The sequence below is a fragment of the Leptosomus discolor genome, chromosome 9 (genome assembly GCF_034619465.1).
Source record: "Leptosomus discolor isolate bLepDis1 chromosome 9, bLepDis1.hap2, whole genome shotgun sequence".
Lineage (NCBI taxonomy): Eukaryota > Metazoa > Chordata > Aves > Leptosomiformes > Leptosomidae > Leptosomus > Leptosomus discolor.
In genome coordinates, this window is record NC_141399.1 from 25768306 (window position 1) to 25788427 (window position 20122).

At 60.2% G+C, this 20122-nt stretch overlaps 1 protein-coding gene across 1 annotated transcript; it reads left to right on the forward strand.

Moving 5' to 3' along the window:
• The first annotated feature begins 9902 nt into the window (after nt 1-9902).
• LOC147414898 (phosphatidylinositol 3,4,5-trisphosphate 5-phosphatase 2-like) lies at nt 9903-13707 on the forward strand. Its single transcript, XM_086470667.1, has 12 exons — nt 9903-9983; nt 10202-10304; nt 10845-10958; nt 11262-11369; nt 11483-11579; nt 11742-11880; nt 11967-12084; nt 12390-12478; nt 12723-12792; nt 12888-12977; nt 13079-13195; nt 13517-13707. Exons 1-12 carry the CDS (start codon nt 9903-9905, stop codon nt 13705-13707), a joined length of 1317 nt encoding a protein of 438 aa, XP_086326793.1.
• The last annotated feature ends 6415 nt before the right edge of the window (nt 13708-20122 follow it).

Sequence of the window (20122 nt, forward strand, 5' to 3'; positions counted from 1 at the left end):
CAGGAGAGCGAGGAAACCACAGATAGAAAGGTTGAGGGCAGCTTAACCACCCCGTGGGCAGGGGGATCTTGGGGTGCATGGCCTCAACCCACAGCCCCTCCGTCCCCATCCCTGGCCGGCAGTGCCAGAGCCGGCTCTGGAAGGACAGAGCTGGCAGCTCTGCCTTCATGCTGGGAGCCCAGCTGGGGCTGCCCAGCCCTGCCTGACTGTGCTGCCTGTGTTTTGCTTGCTCAAGCCTGGCATCCAGAATTAAACCGTGAATATTGCACTGATCACCAGCTGATTTGTTGGGAGATTAGATGGGATGAGCTCAGCTTCTTAAAGTTAGGCAGCTCTGACATTAGCGGAGCTTAAGCCCAGGCAGGATTTTAAGCCCCAGGGGTGCGTGGGCAGAGTTGCCTCTATGCAACCTCATGGATGCTGGGGAGAAAGAAGAAATTGGTATGGGGGTAGGAGGTGATCCTCTTCCCCATGGGAAAACAAGGTATTAGTCTCAAAGTCAGGATCTTTGATGCCCTCAGGTGCTGCAGGATGTGAAGCTTGTCACCCTCGTCTGCAGGGTTTCTTAGGCAGCAGCAAGAGAAGGTGCGAAGGGAGAGGGAGCGGAGCAATGCCATGGGCTCAGCCCTCTCCAGAGCCCAGGAACTGGGGATGAGGTGATGAAAGGTGGAGGACAGAAGAGCTGAACACCTCCTCTGCATCTCCGAAGCTCTAGAGAGGGGACTCAGACACCTCCTGGCTTGGCTAAGCTCTCCCATACTGCTACCCGACCCCTCCATCCATGCACTTTGGCTCAGCTGTGCTGAAATCCTTCTGGCTACATTTTTTCCCTTTCAGCCCCAAACCACCCTCCTTCCAGCCACAGTCTGGCTCCAATGTCCTTGTCCCCAGATGTTTCACAAAACTGCAGAATCTGTGCCCCAAAGCACTGACGGGGCCCAGGCAGCAGAGCAGGCAGCACTCACCTGGTGGTTGGATGGACAAACAAACGCTCTCCTCTTCCTCTCCCAGCACGTCCCACTGCCACCCAGTCACTATGGGCTGCTCCCAGTCCTGCAGCTTTTTATACCCTCCTGGCAGTCCCTCCCCTGGCATCTGATCTCACCCGCTCAGCGCTGGCTGGAGACGCAGGGCGGGGGGATGTGCGCATACTGTGGGAGGGGTACTTTTGGGAAGAATCCTATTAGTTTATTAATTGGGGAGATGCTTCATGAGTAAGAGTGGGCTATAAATATGGCTGCTGCCAGTGCCCTGAGAAAGCAGCTTATGGAGAATGGCAAAGCAGGCTTAGGAGCAAGATGATGGTAATTAAGGTGGAAGGTCTGCTCCCAGTGGGCAGGAGTGCAGGCAAGGGTGCAGATTCCTATGGGAACTCTCTACAACAACTGGTCCCATGGCAAGTGGAGCTGGGCCAGCCCTGGGCACAAGGGCAGATGGAGATGGCAGAGGTGCAGGAGGGACCTGCCCCATTTTATCCTTCCCTTACGCACTTTGCTGGGTGGCTGACAGATGGACAGGACGTGCTGGCAGCTTCTTGCATGGCCAACATACTCATGTAGCCTGTCACCTAGAAGTGAGCTGCTATGGTCCAGGGCACACAGGACACCCTTGCCACAGGGACACTGATGTACAAGGCTCAGGGCTGCAGTGGCAGCTCCTACGCCAGGCTTCGCTCCCCCTGAAGCAGCAGGGAAGGGCCAGCCACCCCTCGGTGGTGGGACGCAGACCTGCCATCGTCCCCCAGCGCTGCTGGGCAATCTGTTTAGTCCCACACCTTTTCATAACGCTGCAGGCTGGCCTTGCCTGACCTGATTAGCACATTGTTAATTCAAGGTTTGCTGCTGCAAATAGAAAACCGTTGAAAGCGCAGAGTGGATTTGCCTTACGGCCGGTTGGGAGAGAAGGGCTTCCCACTGCTGCCCTTCCTCAGCTGCAGCTGGCATGTAGGATCCCCCTCCTGCAGAGGTGGCTGCAGGATGCTCACATGGATGCTGCCCCTGGATTGGCCCTAGGGACAGGGCACAGACCCCCAAGGACAAGACCAGGGCAGCCTGCAAACTGTTCCAGCAAGTCCCCACTCATCTTCCTCACCTCCAGCATCCCTCAAGCCCTTGCTTGCTCGGCCAGACCCTTTGCTTTGAGCACACACTTGGTTCTGGCTCAGCCCCCAGAGCTGAGCACCAAAGCCAGGATATCCGTGCTCACCTCTGTTTCTCCATCCCAGAACTGCTAGCAGCCCCCTCCCAGCACCCTGGATCCCCTCAACAACCTTTATCACCTGGGTACTAACACCTCCCAAACACAGCCCACCTATGCCCCCAGCCCTGTGGGCCACTGGGAGCCACCACAGCATGCCAGCCCCACCAGCCCCACTGCCCAGGGCTTTAGCTGTCAGCACACGTTGCCTGAGGCTGGGACTTGTGATCTCTTTAATTGCACACAGGAGAGCTGCTTAGTTTGCAGATTAGTGGGGGCTATTTCTGCCAAGGTTGGGGGGGACACGTGAACTGTGACCTTCCCGCTGGCCAGTGGAAGAAGAAGAGGAGGAGGAGAAGGAGGAGGTATCCCCACCTGGATGCCCGCTGCCCAGCTTCGGGGGAATGGTGGAGCCGCTGCCCCCAGCATCGTGCCTGGGGCACCTAATCGTGAGCAATCTGTTTGCAGCTCTTTGTTAGGCTCTTAATAAGGCCCCTGAAACTAGTGCCATTCACAAGGGCCATGGCATGGCTGTAGGGACTGCATTGCATGGTGAGGAGGGAGAGCAGATTTCATGATGGGTGTCTTCAGCTCAGTTAATCCTGCCTGGGTGGATCCAGCCAGGGAGACCTTGCCCAGGTTAGAGGAGCAGATATTTCCACCTCCTCAAAACAGTGGTGAGACAGACAGACCACATCCCTTCCCGCACTCATGCTGAGCCAAGCACTGGGGAAGGAAACTGGGGCATGCACACCGTGTTAAAAATAATAGGGAAATGAGATAGGGCTTCTTCCTTTTTCCTGTTTAATAAATGGCCAAAGGCTCTTATATGCTGCATCCCACCCCTCCCACCAGGTCCACGTGCTGCATGAAGCACAGCTCAAATGTCCGCTTCCAGCAGGGCAGGACGCTGGTGACTGTGGGGCTGGTGGAGCCTGTCAGGACCCAGCTTTGTCCCTGGCTCCCAGTGGACAGTGCCCTGCAGTGTCCTGCATCCCTGGAGAACAGCTGCTGGGCTTCCCACATCCTCCTGCTTTGGGAGCCTGGGTGGAGCTGGAGCCACCCAGAAAGCTTCCATCACCTTCCAAAATACAACTGTCCCCAAGTGCTGGCAGAGCTCCATGGGTGCCAGTGCCGGTGCATCTGGCAATGTCCCAGCTCAGCCTCTGGCGCTGCACACCGCAGCCGCCTTACATAAACACCTGCACCCGACGCTGCTGATTTCTCAAAGCCCCTCAGAGCTCCAGGTCTTCCTCCCCTGATCCGGATTTAGTGGCGCGGACGGCATTAATCCAAAGCCAGGCGCCTTCGTGGCTGCTGGGAATTATTGCCACACTGTTAAGTAACAGGAGGGAGCAGCGCCAGCAGGAGCAGGTCTCCAGGAAGACAGGGGTCTCCAGCAGGACGGGGGTCTCCACCAGCATCCCTGCACAGACCCACCATCGCTGGGCGTCCCCATAGTGGGCGTTTGTGAGAGATGCAACCACTGCCATGGGGCATGGAGCTGCCAGCCCAAAATCAAGCGGGTTGCCTGACTTCTTGGTGGCCCCAGCCACAGGTTCCTCTCAAGGCCAGGACTCAGGAGGAAGCCTCGGCAGGGGCTTTTGACACATCTGCACCAGCTGGTTTGGGCAGACAGTTGTGGGGGACAGGCTCTTTGCTTTGGACTCATGGCTGCAGGGGTTGGCTCATGATGCCAAAGATGGCAGACAGCCAGGAGCATGGCTCGGTACGACGCTTCATCCTTATCCTCATCTTCCTTGGGTGGCAACCCCCTGTTCTGTCTTGCCCCCCACTCGCCCCCAAGCAGCCCTGGTGCTCCCAGGCACCCTGGCAGCAGGCAGTGGCTGTTGCTCATCTGTAATTAACCAATACTAATCACCCCAGCGCAGCTCGAGCCAGCTGCATGTGTGTGGCCCGCTCACTCCTTGCCACGAGGAGTAAAACCCCTGGGTCTGCACCCAGGAGCTGCGGGGAACCCTGTTGCTGTTTGCAGCCCAGTCCTGCTGGGAAAAGCCTCCTTCCTTTGCAACCCCTTCCCAGGAGCCCCTGAAGCCTGCTTCACTTCTTCCTGCAGGCAAGGTGCACACGAGCGGGGTGACATGAATGCCATTGTGGGTGCCTGGCTCACTCAGCCACCTGATGCCCACAGCGTCTCCATCTCAGCGCAGCTGGCAGCAGCCAGCAGAGCTCAGCCCCAACATAGGCAGCAAGGTCCCCAGGAGTGGGCAGCTCGGTCACTGCCTGCACGCTGCCTGCTTGCCCACCATCCCAAACACATTTCAGGGGCTTGCTGCTGTCCTGCGGTGCTGGTGGTCCCTTCTCCCAGGGTCATTCCCAAGGGATGTGGCTTTACCCCACTCCCTTGCCCCTTGCCCCTGGGGAAGATGGGCAGTGGGGAGCAGGATGGCTGCAGAGGCGCTGCTCCAGGACTGCTGCTGCCTGCACCCTGCCATGCTCAGCCTTGCATGTCCACAGGCTTCCCCCATAGCGAGGCCAGAGTAGGAGGAGGCGCGAGGAGGCTGGTTCCAACAGTGGGGAGAGCAGAGCACAGAGAAGGAGAAAGAGCACAGCAGCCTCCTCAGTGCTGAGCCAGTGGCACGGGGCACCGAGAGGGTGAGCCTGGCCAGTGGGGTCAGGGAGTGGGGGCACCGGGATGGATGCTGCCTGACCCCACACTGTTGCCCCAACAGGCAGCGCGTGCCAGGCAGGGCTGCTGGAGGAGGAAGCCCAAAGCGGCCGGTGCAGTGTCGAGGCTCTGCTCCTGCTTGGTTGCACTCCGAAAGCTCAGCCCGCTGTCCACAGCACCCTACAAGAGCCACAGGAGCCCTGGACTCAATCTATGAGGGGACGGTGAGTGTGTCGGGTGAGGTCTGGGCCCCCGCGTGCTGCCGGGATGCCAGCATGGCCGGTCCTTGCCACGCACCGGGGCAGGATGGTGTCCCTGGGGCTGGGGTGGCAGCAGGGGGTGATTCCCACTGTGGGAAAGGTTTGCTGGCTGATCTGCCCCTCTCTGCCCCTGTGTACCCCGCAGGCTGGAGCCCCCACAATGAGAAGTGTCTGGACCCCCAGCCTCCCTCAGCTGCCCCTGTGGTCCTGCTGCTGACAAGCTGCCTCGCCATGGGGCACCCCATCCCCATGAGCATCACTTCAGTTGCTGCACATCACCCGCTGGGACCTCCAGCCAGCAACTCACTTGGATACCAGGGGGCTCCCATGCCATCCCCACCTTCACCTTTGCCAACCAACCCTGCGGGCCAGCTGATGGCCAGCATCTGCCTCTGAGCCCTGATGCAGGGCTGAAACAGGGACACAGCACAGCTGGTGTCCTGCCACTTCGGAGGATGGCGGCAGTAAGCTGGTACCACCGGGACATCAGCTGGGTGGTGGCAGAGGAGCTGCTGGCCAAGGCCGGGCAGGATGGCTGCTTCTTGGTGCGGGACAGCGAGTCAGTCTCGGGAACATATGCTCTCTGTCTCCTCTGAGTCACCTGTCTGGCTTCTGCTCGAGGCTTCTCTCTCTTGTCCCTTGCTGGGGTCCCTCTGTCCCTCTCCCTGCTCCAGGCTCCAGTCATAGCAATCCTGGCACTGCTCCTCAGGCTGGCACTGCCGAAACCTTGTGGAAAAACCTTCTGCAGGGATGCCAGTGGGACATGCAAGGGTGCCAGCTCTCTGGCACGTGGGATTTTGGGTGATGCCCAAGTCAGACCAGGGGAAAACCCTGCATCCTTGGGAGCTGGCAGAAGCTGAGGCCAGCACCCCCGCCCAGCACCAGGGTTGCTGAAGGGAGGACCCGAAATCTAGGGCACACCATGCCCTTTTGGGCCACCCACCATCCCAGCTCCATGTGTGGGAGTGGGAGAAGCTGTCTCGCATTGCCCTCCCTCTGCAAAAACAAACATCCCCTCTCCCTCCAACTCCTAACGTGGCAGCATCTGGACTGCGACGCTTGCTGTTCACATCTCAGATGCCGGGAACTTCAGGGCTGCATCCCCCACCACTCACAGGGCCCCTTGACATCCCCACGCGTGGAACCAGGCTTACAGCCCCTGAGAGCACTGCTGCTGGGGCTGCCTGCACCCGTCCTTGCTGCCTGCACCCCTTCCTGCTGCCTGCACCCTTCCTGCAGCTGAGTGACATGTCTGCAGCGGGGCGGCGTCTCGGCTGGTTTGGCAGGATGCCACCCCCTTTCCTACAGCTGGCCTGGCCTGGTGTGTGGGACAAATTGCAAACACATGGTCCTGAGGGGCACGGGGGGTGCAAGGCATGCCGGGGGTTCAGCCGGCAGCTGTCCTGGCTTTGCCAACATCCCAGCACCGAGCCAAAGGTCAGGCTGATGCCAGACAGGATGGTGGCACGGGCAGGGATGTGCAGTGGTGTTGGAGCGAGTACGACCGTGCTATTGCAGCCACGGGGAGCACAGCACCGGGCTCCAGCTCACCGAAAACCCTCAATGCCATGCGGAGCCACGCAGCTATAGGTGCCCCACTGAATGCTGGTGGAGACGTGTCTGAGCCCCCGGAGTGCCACAGCTGAGCCGTGGCTGTGCCCACTGCAGGCAAGGTGCTGTTTGCAGGCAGGGAGGACACTGTGCATCCTGCAGAAAGGTACAGACCCAGAGCTGAGCATGATGCTTTTACTTCCAGAAACAAGAGCTCAGTTCCTCTCTCTGCAGGGTGGATGGTGTATTTGCATCAGGGCTGGGTACCAGGCACCCCACAACACTGCCACATGCCTGTGATGTTATGAGGGGCATGATGGGGGACCCTCGTCTGCTCTCTCCCAAGTTCCAGTGACACGTTCACACCTACCGCATCCTCCCTGATGACGAGGTGCTGCTCTCTGTCCAGGTGGGTGCAGCGGTGGGTGCCCAGAGACTGGGTGCCACCAGGGTGCACTCCCTGCCCTGACTAACATGCTACGAGCTGGGGCATGGGCAGGATGCAGGTGTGAAGGGGCTGGGGTTCTTGCCTCCCCCACCAGCCCCCACACAGCATCCGGAGAGGTGGTGTCTGCTTGCCCTCCCCGGCACGCTGGTGCTGCAAGCAAGCGGTGAGGTCTGCTTTTCGCACAAGCTCCCTGCAATGCACAGCACAGCAGGATGTGAGTGCTTTGCAGCCACCCCTTCAGCGGGGGGTCCCCTGCGAAGGCACAGCAAAATACTTGTCCCCTTCCTGCCACCATCCACTGCCCCAGCCTGGCCACGCAGGCCTGATCCCTGCAACGTCTGTCCCCGTGATGGCTGTTCTGGCCGCTGGCTCAGCCTCGCTTCCACTCTTTGGTGTCACTTCATGGTTTCTCCTGGTACGCAGCTCTCTGCAACTGCCCTTTCTAGCCCTCTAAAAAGAGTATCCTGAGGGTCCCTAGAGAGCTTCTCCATCTGCTGCATGAGGCATATGTCGCCACGCTCCTCTCCTCATTCTGCTCCCCTGCCAGGGAGCCAGGGTGAGGTCCCCACAGGGCCACTGTCCAGCTGGCACTTCCAGGTTGCCATGACACATTTTGGGGGACAGACCCACTTGACACGGCAGGCTGGTCCGCAGTCCAGCTGAACACTGCCCCGGCACACAGAATTGGCAGAGTGGGGGGACATGATGGTACTTCCCCTCCTCTTCCTCCCCAGACCATCCAGGGCATCCAGGCCAAGTGCTTCCGCACCCTCCCTGACCTGATCAGCGCCTACCAGCAGCCAAACAATGGGCTGGTGACACCCCTGCTCTACCCTGTGCACCGGGTGAGGCAGGCGGCCGACAAGGACTTGGGTGAGCCAAGGAGGGGGTGGCAGGGTCTCCCCTGGGCTATGAGGGGGGAGGGGGTTCTGCTGAGCTGGCTGTTGTCTGCCTGCAGATGGGGAGGATGGACAAGGTGGTGGGCATGCAGCAAGCGCAGTCCCAGCTGGGGGAGCTGGGACGGACAGGTGGCCCAGCGCTCCCATTGCCGGCCAGACCCACATCTCCCAGCAGCTGCACCAGAGGCTGCAGGAGCAGGTCCATAGCAGGTAACGTGCCCACCCCGGGCTGATGGAGGCGATAGGGCGGACATGGCCAGGGGGGATCTTTCCCAAGAGGCCCACCTTGCAGCTGGGCCTGTGACTTCATGGGCTTCATGGCTGAGTACCTGAACTACCACCTGCAGCTGGACCTGGAGGCGCTGCGCCACGGGCACCTGCAGCTGCGCCATCTCAGCACCGCACTTGTCACCGCCTGCCAGGCATTGCACAGGTAAGTGACCCAAGAGCAGTGGGGCTGGAGGGGGGGACGCCCCCTGGGGCCACCCACCACGTCCCCATCCCCTTCATGGTGGCTGAGCATCACCACTGAAGCTTGGGAGATGCCCACACCAGCTCTCACCCTCTTGTCTCCTCTCTTCTGCAGTGAGATTGACTTCACGCTCACGGGTCTGGAGACGCTGGCCAGGGTGTTCGACCCCCCTGTGTCCCCTTGCAGCCTGGACAGGGAGCAGGTGAGCTCCTCCTGTGCCACCACAGCCCCCAGCCACATGCGGGTGCCTCTTCGTGCTTGGCTGGGTGCAGCTGGTCTGCAGGGGAGGCAGTTGGGGCAGTTTTGGTGCCTGTCAGCACCCAAAGGTGCTGCACACCCCATGGTGCTGCTGGTGGTCCCTGGGTGCTGTACATGCCAGAGTCCCTGCAGCTGGCAGAGAGGACCTGGCTCCCTGTGGCCTGGCGACAAGTGGGAACTCATTCCTGCACCCAGTCCAGGACACAGCAGCAGGGGAAGCTGCTTTCCCTGCGAGACCACAGAGACACCCATGTCTCAGGGTGCAGCCTGGACCTGTGGGGAGGAATCCACCAGTCCAGTGCCACTGCGTCTCTCCAAAGATGTCTGTCTTTCCCTTCAGAGTCTCCTGACCAGCAATCCAGACCTTGAGCTGCTTGTCAACAAGATATCTACTGTCAACCATCTCCTCTCTTCGCTGGAGAAGATGGTGCCTACCCCTGCCCGCTGTAGTGCCAGGCTGGGGAAGCCTGGCTGGGTGCAGGGGAAGGCACGGCTGCTGTTCATGGCTCCAGGCCGGGGAGCCTTGCTCTGCTCCAGCAAACATCTCATTTAAATTAAGCCCTCTGGCAGAGCAAGTTGCTGGTAGTGGCACAGCCCCAGGGTGCCAAGGGCTCCCAGTTAGCCCAGTACCCCCAGATAGGTGCCCGTCTCTTTGGCAGGTGCTGAAGTCATTGCAGGAGACAGTGTTGAGGCACAACCTGGCACTGCCCAGCATGGTGGTGGCCCTACCACTAGCTGCCAAGCCCCTGGCTGTGCAGAGCTTCGAGGTGAGGGTGGGGGGCACGGTGTTGTCCCAGCATTGCTGCTTGGGCAGGGCAGGCGTGAGGCCAACCCAGGAACTGTGGCCCCGTCTGCAGGTGAAGGTGGGCAAGTCTCAGCAGGCAGTTCTGACAGTGAATGTGGAGTTGGGCACAGTGGCCGTCACCAAGAGGGGCAGTGGGTCCCCAGAGGAGACCATCCTGCAGGACAACATAAGGGGCTACTGACCCCCCACCATCTGCTAATGGGGTGCTGTAGGGCCATGGGGTTCCCTGGAATGGGCCTGATGCCAGGGTGATGGGCTGCAGGCCCGGTCTCACCCAGAGCCCTCATCCCATGCCGCCTGCTGGCCCTTCTGGCAGGAGGGGGATGCCACCATTACCCTCCTTATGCCTGGCATTCAGTCCTGCAGCTGATCAAATACCAGAGCATGCAGAGCAAGGTGAGGCTGGTGTATGACTGGGAGCCGCAGAGGAGCCTGAGCAGAGACTTCGTCTTCCCCAGTGCACGGGTAAGTGGCACTGGCTGCACTCACTGGGCATCCTGGGAGAATACAGAGCCATTATGCAGTGGTGCAGCAAACAAGTGGTCTCAGGGCTGAGACTAGCCCTGCAAGCTGGGTCCTATGCCTGAGAGTGATGTCCCCCTCATCCTGCCACTGGCACCTTCTGGGGTGCTGCAGCCCCTGGCTCCCCTTTGGGACCCTAAGACACCCGTATCATCCTGCAGAAGCAAGAGGCCTTTTGCCAGCTGCTGCAGCTGATGAAGATCCAGCCCTCCAACCTGGACGAGCCTGATCTCATCTCGGTGTACGTTGGGACATGGAACACGGGTAAGGATAAGGTCGTGTTCTCTTAGGAGGCTGTCATGGCTCATTGTGAGCCCAGGTGGGTTTTGGGAAGTGAGGGCTGCAGGGAGCTGCCCCAGGAAACCTGAGGTCCAAGCTGGTCGTTGGTGGGAGGAGGAGGATGGAGAAGACCCCCAGCTTGGCTCCTTTCAGGTTTGTCTGTCCCATCATGATCCATTGGCCCAGCGGCTGTCGAGAAAACAGTACCCAGGGTACTGAGAAGGTTTCAGGTGGCAGCTGTAAATCCCAGCATCAGTCTAGGGTGCGCATCAGTGAACCACAGGGCTGGCATGATGCTTCCCATCCCCGGCAGCTCCTGGAGATGGATAGGGTCTGGGGTTGGAGAGGAACTCGAGGAGCCTGGCTTGCTGTCCCCCTCCCTGGTGACCTGCTGTCCCCTGCCTACAGGCAGCATGCCACCACCCCGCTCCCTCGCCTCCTGGCTGACCTCGAGAGGCTTGGGACACACACAGGACGAGACCACTGCCTGAATCCCCCATGACATCTATGTTATCGGCACCCAAGAGAATTCCCTGGGTGACCGCGAGTGGGTCGAGTTCCTCCGTGCATCTCTGAAGACCCTGATGGCCATTGACTACCGAGTGGTAATGGTGGGGCGCAGCCTGGACCCCTCCAGCTGTGCCTGGGGAGGCACCCGGAGCTGAGCAGGCTAAAGACATCCCCCAACAGTCTCAGGGAGCTGCTTAACAGCAGCCATCACCCCAGGGCTCTTACCCCCAATCCCAGGGTCCTCTCCCACCCCAAATGCAGCCCAGGGAACCTCCTATGCCCCATGGACTCCATGCAGGGAGTGCCCTCCCCAGGAGCCACTTTTCAGGGATGGGATGGCTGACCTTGCTGCTTCTCCATCCCCACCATGCTTGGCTGTGGGGTGGTGCGGGGGGGAGCATGCAGACTCACCCTCCCAAAATGTCCCGCAAGTTGCCCTGCAATGCCTCTGGAGCATCAAGATCGTGGTGCTGGTGAAGCCTGAGCGCGAGCAATGCATCAGCCACGTCCACACTTCCAGTGCGAAAACTGGGATCGCCAGTAGGGATGGGGATGGTGTGGGGGGGGATGCCCCACAGTGAATGGGCAGTCTGGGGCCATCCCTGGACCTCCAGGGCCCTCCAGATCTCAGTGCCTCTGGCACATCCCTGCAGGGAACAAGGGAGCCATGGGTATCTCCTTCCTCTTCAACGGGACTTCCTTTGGCTTCGTCAACTGCCACTTGGCCTCTGGCAGCCAGAAGACCCACAGGTGATGGAGAGGCTCAGGGGGATGGGGCTGCCAAGGGCAGGCGGGTGTCTCAGGGGGCTGGAGGAACCCTGAAGGGCTGTGAGACTGTCCCTGTCCCCTACCTGGCATGAGGATGAGGTGTCCCCGGGGTGGCTCACGCAGTGCTGCCATCCCTCCCTGCAGGCGTAACCAGAACTACAGCGACATCCTGCGTTCCCTGGTCCTGGGTGACAAGGAGCTTGGGGCCTTCGCCCTCACCCTATGCTTCACCCACCTCTTCTGGTTCGGGGACCTCAACTACCGCCTGGACATGGATGTGCAGGTGGGATCCCGCAGGCACCATGGCTGGGAATGGTGGCTTGGGGTGAGAGGAGCCGGGGCTCACTGTGCCTTCGTCCCCTGTTGCAGGACACCCTTGCCCATATAACCAAGAAGGAGTTTGAAGCCCTCCTGGCTGTCGATCAGCTCAACCTGGAGCGGGAGAAGAACAAGGTGTTCCTGCAATTCAGTGAGTGTGGGGGCAAGGGTACTGCTCCCCTCCACAAGGCAGAGGCACCCAGGGTCCCTGCAGACCTCTCCATGTGCCACCCGCAGCATGAGGTGCTGAAAGCCTGGGGGACTTTGACGTGCACCATATAAGCCCCCCGGGGCAGGTCCCTGGGCTCCGCATCCTGAAAGCATGCAAGGATGGGGACAGAGGTGTCCAGCCTTCGGTGTGAGCCCCGGATGGGGACCATGACACCCCGTGGAGCCTCTCCCCAGTCAGTTGCAGCTGTGGGGACAGGCCCAGGGACACTGGCCCCTATGCCACCTCCATGTCTTGGTTCCCAGGTGAGGGTGACATCTCCTTCCCACCCACGTACCAGTATAAGCGGGGCTCCCAGGACAGCTACATGTGGCAGAAGTTCAAGCCCACGGGGGTGAGTTCCCAGAGCCTCCCACCGAGCTGCAGGACATTGCCAGGGGACGGGGACAGCAGGCTCAGGTGGTGCTGGGGGCTGCTGTGTGGTGATGCTCAATGCCACGCCTCCACCAGCCTGTTCCCTCCCCAGAGGTGGTCCGGGCAGGAGGGAGCTCACTTTTTGGGGTGCTGGGTTGCTTTTCTGGGCTAGGGAAAGCCAGACCTGAGAGGGCACTGAAGCTGGCTGCTTTCACCATTTTTAGATGAGGATCAATGTCACCTCCTGTGGAAGTCACACCCAGAGACCCACGTGGTCTGTAACTCCTATGGTGAGTGAGACCCTGGGCCTGGGGAGAGGCTGGGGTGGCCAGCACTGCCTGGGACCCTGGGACTCAGGGACTGTCACCCAGCCCCCTTCTGCCATCCAGGCTGCACTGACGACATTGTAACCAGCGACCACTCACCCGTCTTCGCCACCTTCGAAGTGGGAGTGATGTCGCAGTTTGTGCCCAAGAAGGGTAAGGGGTTGGGGTCTGTCACCCCCCATGCCAGGTTTGGGACAAGCCCTGGCCACGGGTGCTCATCTGGTGCCTGTGGACCTGATGGTACCTGCCTGCAGCTCCTGGATCCGGCCCTGAGCCCCTGGCCGTCATCGAGTGGGAGAGCATCGAGGTGATTGTGAAAACCACCAGCCACAGCAAGTGCTACATCGAGTTTCACTCCTACTGCTTGGAGGGTGAGGTGGCCCCACGGGGGGAGAGTGCCGGCGTGTGCTGAAGGGACGAGCTGGCCTTGGCTGAAGCTGTGCCCCTGCTCTTCCCCAGCAGAGGCCCAGCAAAGCGGGGAGAACACCTCCCAGAGCTGCGACATCCCCTGCTTCCTCAAGTTGGGCTGGTCCGCAAAGCATCTGCCCATGGTACATACTGGGTGGGAGGAGCAGATGCTGGCCCCCCCCAAACCCTCAAGCATCCTTCTCCCTCCTCTTACTCATCCCTCCCACTGGGTCTGTACCCTGAGACTCAAGGGGTGCTGGGGCTGTCTTCTCTGTCCCCCCCAGGACAGAGCCACCCCTCTGCCACCCTACACTGCGGCAGCCCCCCCGAGCACCCCTCTCACTACGTGCAGCTGAACCCCATCCTGCCGGACCTGGAGTACCTGGGGGACCACCACCTGCACCTCAGCATCAAGAGCTTGGAGAGCTGTGAGTCCTATGATGCATGTGGGATGGTGGCGCAGAGGCCACCATAGTGGCATGTGGGGTGCCAAGCATAGCCCCTACAGGGCTCAGCCTTCTGGTGTGAGGTTTTGCAGATGGAGCATGGCAGAAGGGATTCTGGCACCCACCCCGCTCCAGGGTGCCACTGCATATGGGGGGCTCACCTGCCCACTGAGCTGCCCATAGAGTGCTAACACAGGTGTGCACTGTGCCTGCAGGTGAGTGCTTCATCGCAATGAAGTCAAATGATTGGCAGCATGGCCCAGCAGTTTGAGACCTTCCTCTTCCATCACAGTGAGGAGACGGGCTCCATACGCGGCTGGATGAAGGTCCAGGTCCCCAAGGACAGGTGCAGCACTCACGAGAGGCTTTACGGTAAAGGCAGCCTGTCCCCTCCCTTTGCTCTGGGCATGGGGGCTTAGGGCCACACTTCGGCACAGTGTGGCCAAACTGTGCCCATGCCTGCACTGCCCTCCTGGACCCCAGCCGCAGGCAAGGGCTGTGTGGTGCCCAGTGGGGTGAGGCCGGACTTCGGTGCCTTTGCAGAGTGGATCAGCTTTGAGGAGGAGGAGGATGCTGAGCCAGCGGCAGACACCCTGACGTGCCCCAAGCCACCCCTGCAGCGCCTCAGGTACCCCAGCTCGGCTCAGCCCCACCACAAGCCCTGGCAGTGGGGTGATGCTGAGCCCCCTCCTGCTGTGCTTTGCAGGAGCCAGCCCTGCAGCTTCCCAGAGCCAGCCACTGGCTACACCAACCCAGCCTACTTCATCTTCGAGGGTGTCCCCAACACATGGGTGCTGGCCTCTGGCGCTGGTGAAGCCCACGACAAGCAGGCAGAGAGCCCGGCTGGGATCCAGCGATGCCGGAGCTCCCTTGGGCCACAGGTCCCTTCACCATCAGAGAAAGAGAGATGGGCCAGCCAGCCACGCTGTGTGCCAGGGGGCCCATCCCGTGGGTGCCCGCTCAGTCCCCCTGGCATGGGCCAGCAGAAGATACCCAAATCAGCTGTTCTGGTGAGGGACACACCAGGGCTGAGTGACTGCTCCCTGATGACACTGCACATGGCCACTTGCCTGAGCCAGCTGGATGGGGCGTCCCCCAAGCACAGAGGGGACAGCCAGAAGACCCTGCTGCACCAGACCCACAGCGCCCTGGAGCCATCACTGCTGCCCTGCCAGGGGATGCCAAGATGCACACTGGATGCTCACCAGCACAACCGCCCTAGAGGGTATTGCTGTGGTCCCCGTGGGGCTCTGGAGCTGAGCTGAGGGGCTTGGGGAGCTCAGGGAGGGCAGGCGACCTGCTTTTGGCCATGGGACCATCAGCAGATGTGAGGTCACACCCGCACGGAGACGCCATGATGCAGGCAGTGGGGTACAGTGGCAGATGGAGGAGCTACAATGTGCCCCATTCATGCGGGGTCAGGACATGAAAGTGGGGACTTCATGGTCCTGGTATGATGCTGCTGGCACATGTCCTTGTTCTTCTTTCCCCAGTGGCCCTGCGACAGGGGGGAGTGGTCCTGTGGTGTTGGCGGATACGTGGGCCACCTTGGCTTGCAGCAGGGCAAGGAAAGGCTGCAGGACCACCTAGAGATCTTCAGGTACCCCCAGGCCCTGGGGCTTGGAAAAGGGGTCACCATGCTGGCTAGCTCCTGTGGCCCCGGTGTCCCTGGCAAAGCCCCACACCCCAGTGGGGAGGAGAGGTGAGCCTCGGGGTGGGGATGGGGCAGGGCAGGAGCAGGAGTATATCAAGTCCCCACATCTCTGTGAATGCCCCAAAGCCATGTAGGCTCCCTACTCCCTCTCGGTGGCTCCCCCAGCACTTGCTCCCCCTCACTTCACATGCAGAGATGTCACAGAGCAGGACCTACTGGAGGCCAGGGTGCTCAGCCTGACCCATCCTCAGCTTGTCCATGGCAAGGTCGGTGAGGGCACCACAGTGAGCCTTCTGTGGAGACCTAACCTCAGACCCAGCACCTAGAGCACCTATCTCCACACCAGCACCCATGCGTGCTCTCCTCCATGCAGCATCCAGGGCGAGGCAGAGAGCTGCTGAGGAGGACCAGGCAGGCAGGCTCCCACAGCTGGACCTATTGGCCATGGTCCCAACTTGTCTGGCCTCACGAGCAAGTGACCCAGTATGAAAGTCTCAGGAAGCTCCCGTGGCCATCAGGATGGACACTTTCTAGGACTCGCTGCCTGTCTCCATCCTCTCTCCCCAAAGCAATGGAAGGAGCATGCTGAGCCCCACCAAGAAGGAGGGATGGGGTCATGGGAGATGTTGAGGCCTCTTGGGAAATGGGGACCGCTGGGTGCTTTGGACCTCAAGGCTCAGCCTCTTCAGGCAGCTAACTTGCAGCATTGTATCTGTGGCCAGCCCAGCCCTGTGCACCCTCGTGCCTTCAGCCTCAGCACCTGCTCCCTTCTCCCCAGGCTCAGCCCTGGTTGGATGGCGTTCGCAGAGGACTTCTACAGCAGCCGCTCCTGAGGCTGCAGTGCTATTTCCTTATGAGATCCCCCTTGCTATTCCTAGCCAGAACAAAGTCTCAGGGGCACTGGGGTGCATGTGTGCAATGCCTGGTTCTGTGCAGGGGCAAGGAGGAAGCATGCCAAGCCGAGCCAAGCAAGCTGGGTGGGGAGAGCACTGGCTCGCAGTGTGCCTCGGCTGCTCCAGGAGCATTGCCCCCACCTTCCACTGTTTAATCGTGGACTCTGCAAACCCTGGCACTTGAGACTACACTTGCCCAGTGTCCTGTAGGACTCCCACGCAGGGCTGGGCTAGCTTTGCCTTCGGCCGGTGCTTGTGGTGGCACAGTTCCCCTCCAAACGCGCTGGCTGTGCCCACTCAGCCCTGCACACCCAGGGTCCCCCATGCTCTCCCTCTGTGGGCAAGCACCCCTGGGCTGCCCCCGCTCCAGCCATCCAGCCCCTCACGCCTCTGCTTCCCCCGAGCTAGCCTGCTTTTGGCTGTAGTCCTGCACATCTTGGGGTGCACCTGTTCGCCTGTGGCATGCCCTGCTCTTCACAATGCTGACATGTTTGCACAGCACCGACCCTTCACCCACCTGCCCGCTCGTAAAGGTGTTAAATCCTCCGGAGCAGGCACAGCTCTGCCCCACACACTCCCCTCAAAACATGGGAACACGCTGACCCATCACGGCCCTGTCTGCTGTGACACCCAAGGTGGCCCTGGTTTTGGGGACACTATGCCCAGGCTAGCCTCAAGGTGGCAGTGGTCACCTTTGTCCCCAGGATTGCCCTGCAGGACTGGGGTGCCAGCAGGGCAGCACCCCAGGGTGCAGGCACTGGTGGGACCCGTGTGGTCCCAGTTGGGGCAGGAAGGCTGCTCTGGGGTGAGTGAGGGGCCATGGTCTCCAAGGGCAGGGGGACGTGGTCCCCACAGACAAGGGACTATGGCCCTCATGGCTGAGGCACCATGGTCCCTATGAGTGAGGGGCCATGGTCCCCATGGCCTAGGGTCCTTGGCCCCCATGGGGAAAGGGCTGTGACCCCATGGGTGAGGCCCACATGTCCTATGTTCGGGGGGCTGCTGTGGGGGCTTCAGGTGGCCCAAAGCCTTGCGAGGGCAATGGACGGGATGGGATGGGAGCACAGCGGGGCTGAAGTCCTGCGGGCAGCCCCTGGGGTGGGCAGGGACATGGGCAGGGAACGTGACAGGATCCAGCCCTGGGCTCCTGCCCCCGCCTCCACCCGCCTCCAGCCCTGCCTCTCCTGGGCACTTTGCTCCCAGCGGTGGGAGAGCAGGAGCTGGCACACTCAGCACGGCAGGGCACGGAGAACAGCAGCCCGCAGCCCCTCCAGAATGGCCCCCAGCCCCGCGGGGGACAGTTGCTTCCTGGGGGTGCTCTGCTCCTGAGAGCCACCCCAGCCCAGGACCACAGGTGAGCCAGGGCAGCCCATTCTTGGTGGAGAGCAACAGCCAGGACAGCCTCACCACGGCCGTACCACAGTGATGCAAACCCAGACAGGTTTGGGGGGCCCTGAGGGAAGCAGCTTTGCACCCTCAAGGGAAGGAGGTGGGATCCCCAGGGCTGTGTGGGTGCAGGGTGGGGGTCACCTGGTTCTCCCCAATCCCTCAACCACCCCCAAATCTCTCCATGCACCCTCCTCCTCCCTAACATGCCACTGTCTTCATCCCTGAGGGCTTTCCTCCTTCCCAGTGTGTCCATCTCCTCTCCTTCTCCCCAAATCACTGTCTCCCACAGAGCGAAACTACCTTCGGGCTGCTGTGGCTTAGCTCTATGCTGTGGGCTCCTACACTTCCTGGGGAGGCAGAGGGACAGGGACAGCCCACCCAAGGGTGAAAGGAAACTCTCACCTCCCACCCTGTTGAGAAAGGCGGTCACCTCAGAGCAAGGGACATGGTGGGAAGCACCCGACCCTGCTGGCATCCCTGGGCAGGAGGCACTGGCACCCAGGCAGTGCAGGCAGATCGTGCTTTGGCTGCTCTTGCAGTTGAAGGGAAGAAGCAAAAAGAAATTAGGTCACGCTCCCCTTGTGCTGGGGGCTTTGGCTGCATGAACCACGTGGCGATTAGGGACAAGGGTCCTTCTGCAGGATGCTTTGCATAATTTCCCCGTGTTTTGCAATTTCTGAGAGCTTAGGCGAGAAGAAAAGCCCTGTTTTTCCCTTGCTTCCAGTGGCAGCCAGTCCCAGACTCACCCAGCCCCGTGTCTGTCTGTGGCTCCTCGCTTCCATCCAAAATCTACTCTCGCATCCCCTCTCTGAAGCTCCTGCCTGCTTCACCACGATCCCTGACTTCCCATCCCATCCTGCCAGTGGGCTGGACTTTGGCTCTGGAGCAGTCTGCATTTAGCGCTGCCCCACTCATTAATTACGTTGGTGTCTTTCCAACACCCCTGTAAATCCCCAGGGCAGGAAGCCTAGGGCAGCTGCCGGGGCACCCTGGGCTGGGGGTGACTGCCAGTTCCCACTGAGGCCAAAGGACAGGTTCAGGCTGGGCATGGCCATTGGGCCAGGAGCCAGGGTAGTGCTCCTGTTTCTGCAGCAAAGGGCCAAGGGCAACACATGCCCTCTGACACATGGCCCTGTGGCCATCCCCTGCCCCTTTCTGCTGGCAGATGGTCGTGTGGGTGTTTTGCAGGACCCCTCACTGCTTCCCGGGGTACATGCAGTGGTCAGCCCGCAGGCACTGTCCCAGGGCGATGTGCTTACCATGGGCAAGGGATTCCCCAGCACTGCATCCCTCATGCATCCACAAAATGGGCAGAGCAGGAACAGGCATCACCTCCCCAGCTCCATGTTCTTTCCCTGCAGTGCCTTCCATCTCCCACCCTGGCAGCAAGCCCGAATGCTTGGCTCAGACCTCACCATGGGTGCGGTCAGTCCCTCCTTTTCCTTTTCAGCCCATGCTGGAGAGGCCATGGCCAGGGAAAGCCTTGCTGAGGACATCAGCAAGGAGTAAGAACAGGCCTGGCGGTGACGTGTCCTCGGGGTGATGTGAATCAGTAATTTAAACCACTGATTTTGATTGTGACTAAGATGAGGAAGCAGGAAAACTGTTGAGATAAAACTTGCCAAATGTCAACTTCTTTTGCATTTCTGTTTTTTTTGGTGGTTATCCCCAAAGGAAGCTTGCTCAGGAACGGTTAAATCATGCTGCTGAGCACTGACCGTGCTTGGGCTTTATCAGCTGCCAGAAGCTGTGTACCTCTGCTCTACTCTGAGAGGCCTGGCATCACACAGCTCCTCAGGTTTTTCCTTATGTGTTTCTCACACCAGATTATTATTATTTTTTTACTTATTGGCTTCTTCATATCTTAGTTTTTTGCTGACCTATGTCATAGGCATTGGCTTTGGTCACTGAACACTGCAGCACCTCTGGTCTGGTCGGGCTTGAGGGTCCTTGCTCACTTGCACTCAGACATTAGAAGAGGAAAATAAATCTCCTGGCACTTCATGTCCTCAGCAGCAACATGGCTTGGGGAGATGCGGCCTCTGGGCTTGGACTAGCGTGACCAGCACAGCACCCCATGGGACCACCACTGGCACCAGCACTCGGAGGCTCAGGGTTTTCTACCTCCTGGTTCTGGGAAAACAGAGCAAGTTCTTCCCACTGTTAATGTTTGATCAGGACCTGCCTGTTGCTCTCTGAACTCATCCCTGTAATAAAGCCAGGCAGCTGCCCGCACCAGCCACAGCGGGAAAGAAGCTGCAGGGTGTTTGATGTGAGCCCAAAGCTGCAGCTCAGCCCACAACTCAAACAGAGAGAGTGGAGGTGCGTGTGGTGTGGAGGGGACAGTCCCACGGCCACCTGCCTGCCCATCTGCCTGCTGATTCATTTATGATCATCTCTGTAAACCCTGGGATGTCTCTCCAGGTGAAGCTTTGCAGGCAGAAGATGGATCACAGCTCAGCTGACCCCATGGACACACCCTAAGGGATATTCCTGCCAACAGTGCCT

What these genes read in the sequence shown, in the direction of transcription:
- LOC147414898 (XM_086470667.1), top strand. Translation starts at nt 9,903, where the DNA reads ATGCAGAGCAAGGTGAGGCTGGTGTATGACTGGGAGCCGCAGAGGAGC. An exon ending in GGCAGCCAGAAGACCCACAG is followed by an intron (nt 11,580 to 11,741) that starts GTGATGGAGAGG and finishes CCCTCCCTGCAG; the next exon opens with GCGTAACCAGAACTACAGCG. An exon ending in GCCTGGACATGGATGTGCAG is followed by an intron (nt 11,881 to 11,966) that starts GTGGGATCCCGC and finishes CCCCTGTTGCAG; the next exon opens with GACACCCTTGCCCATATAAC.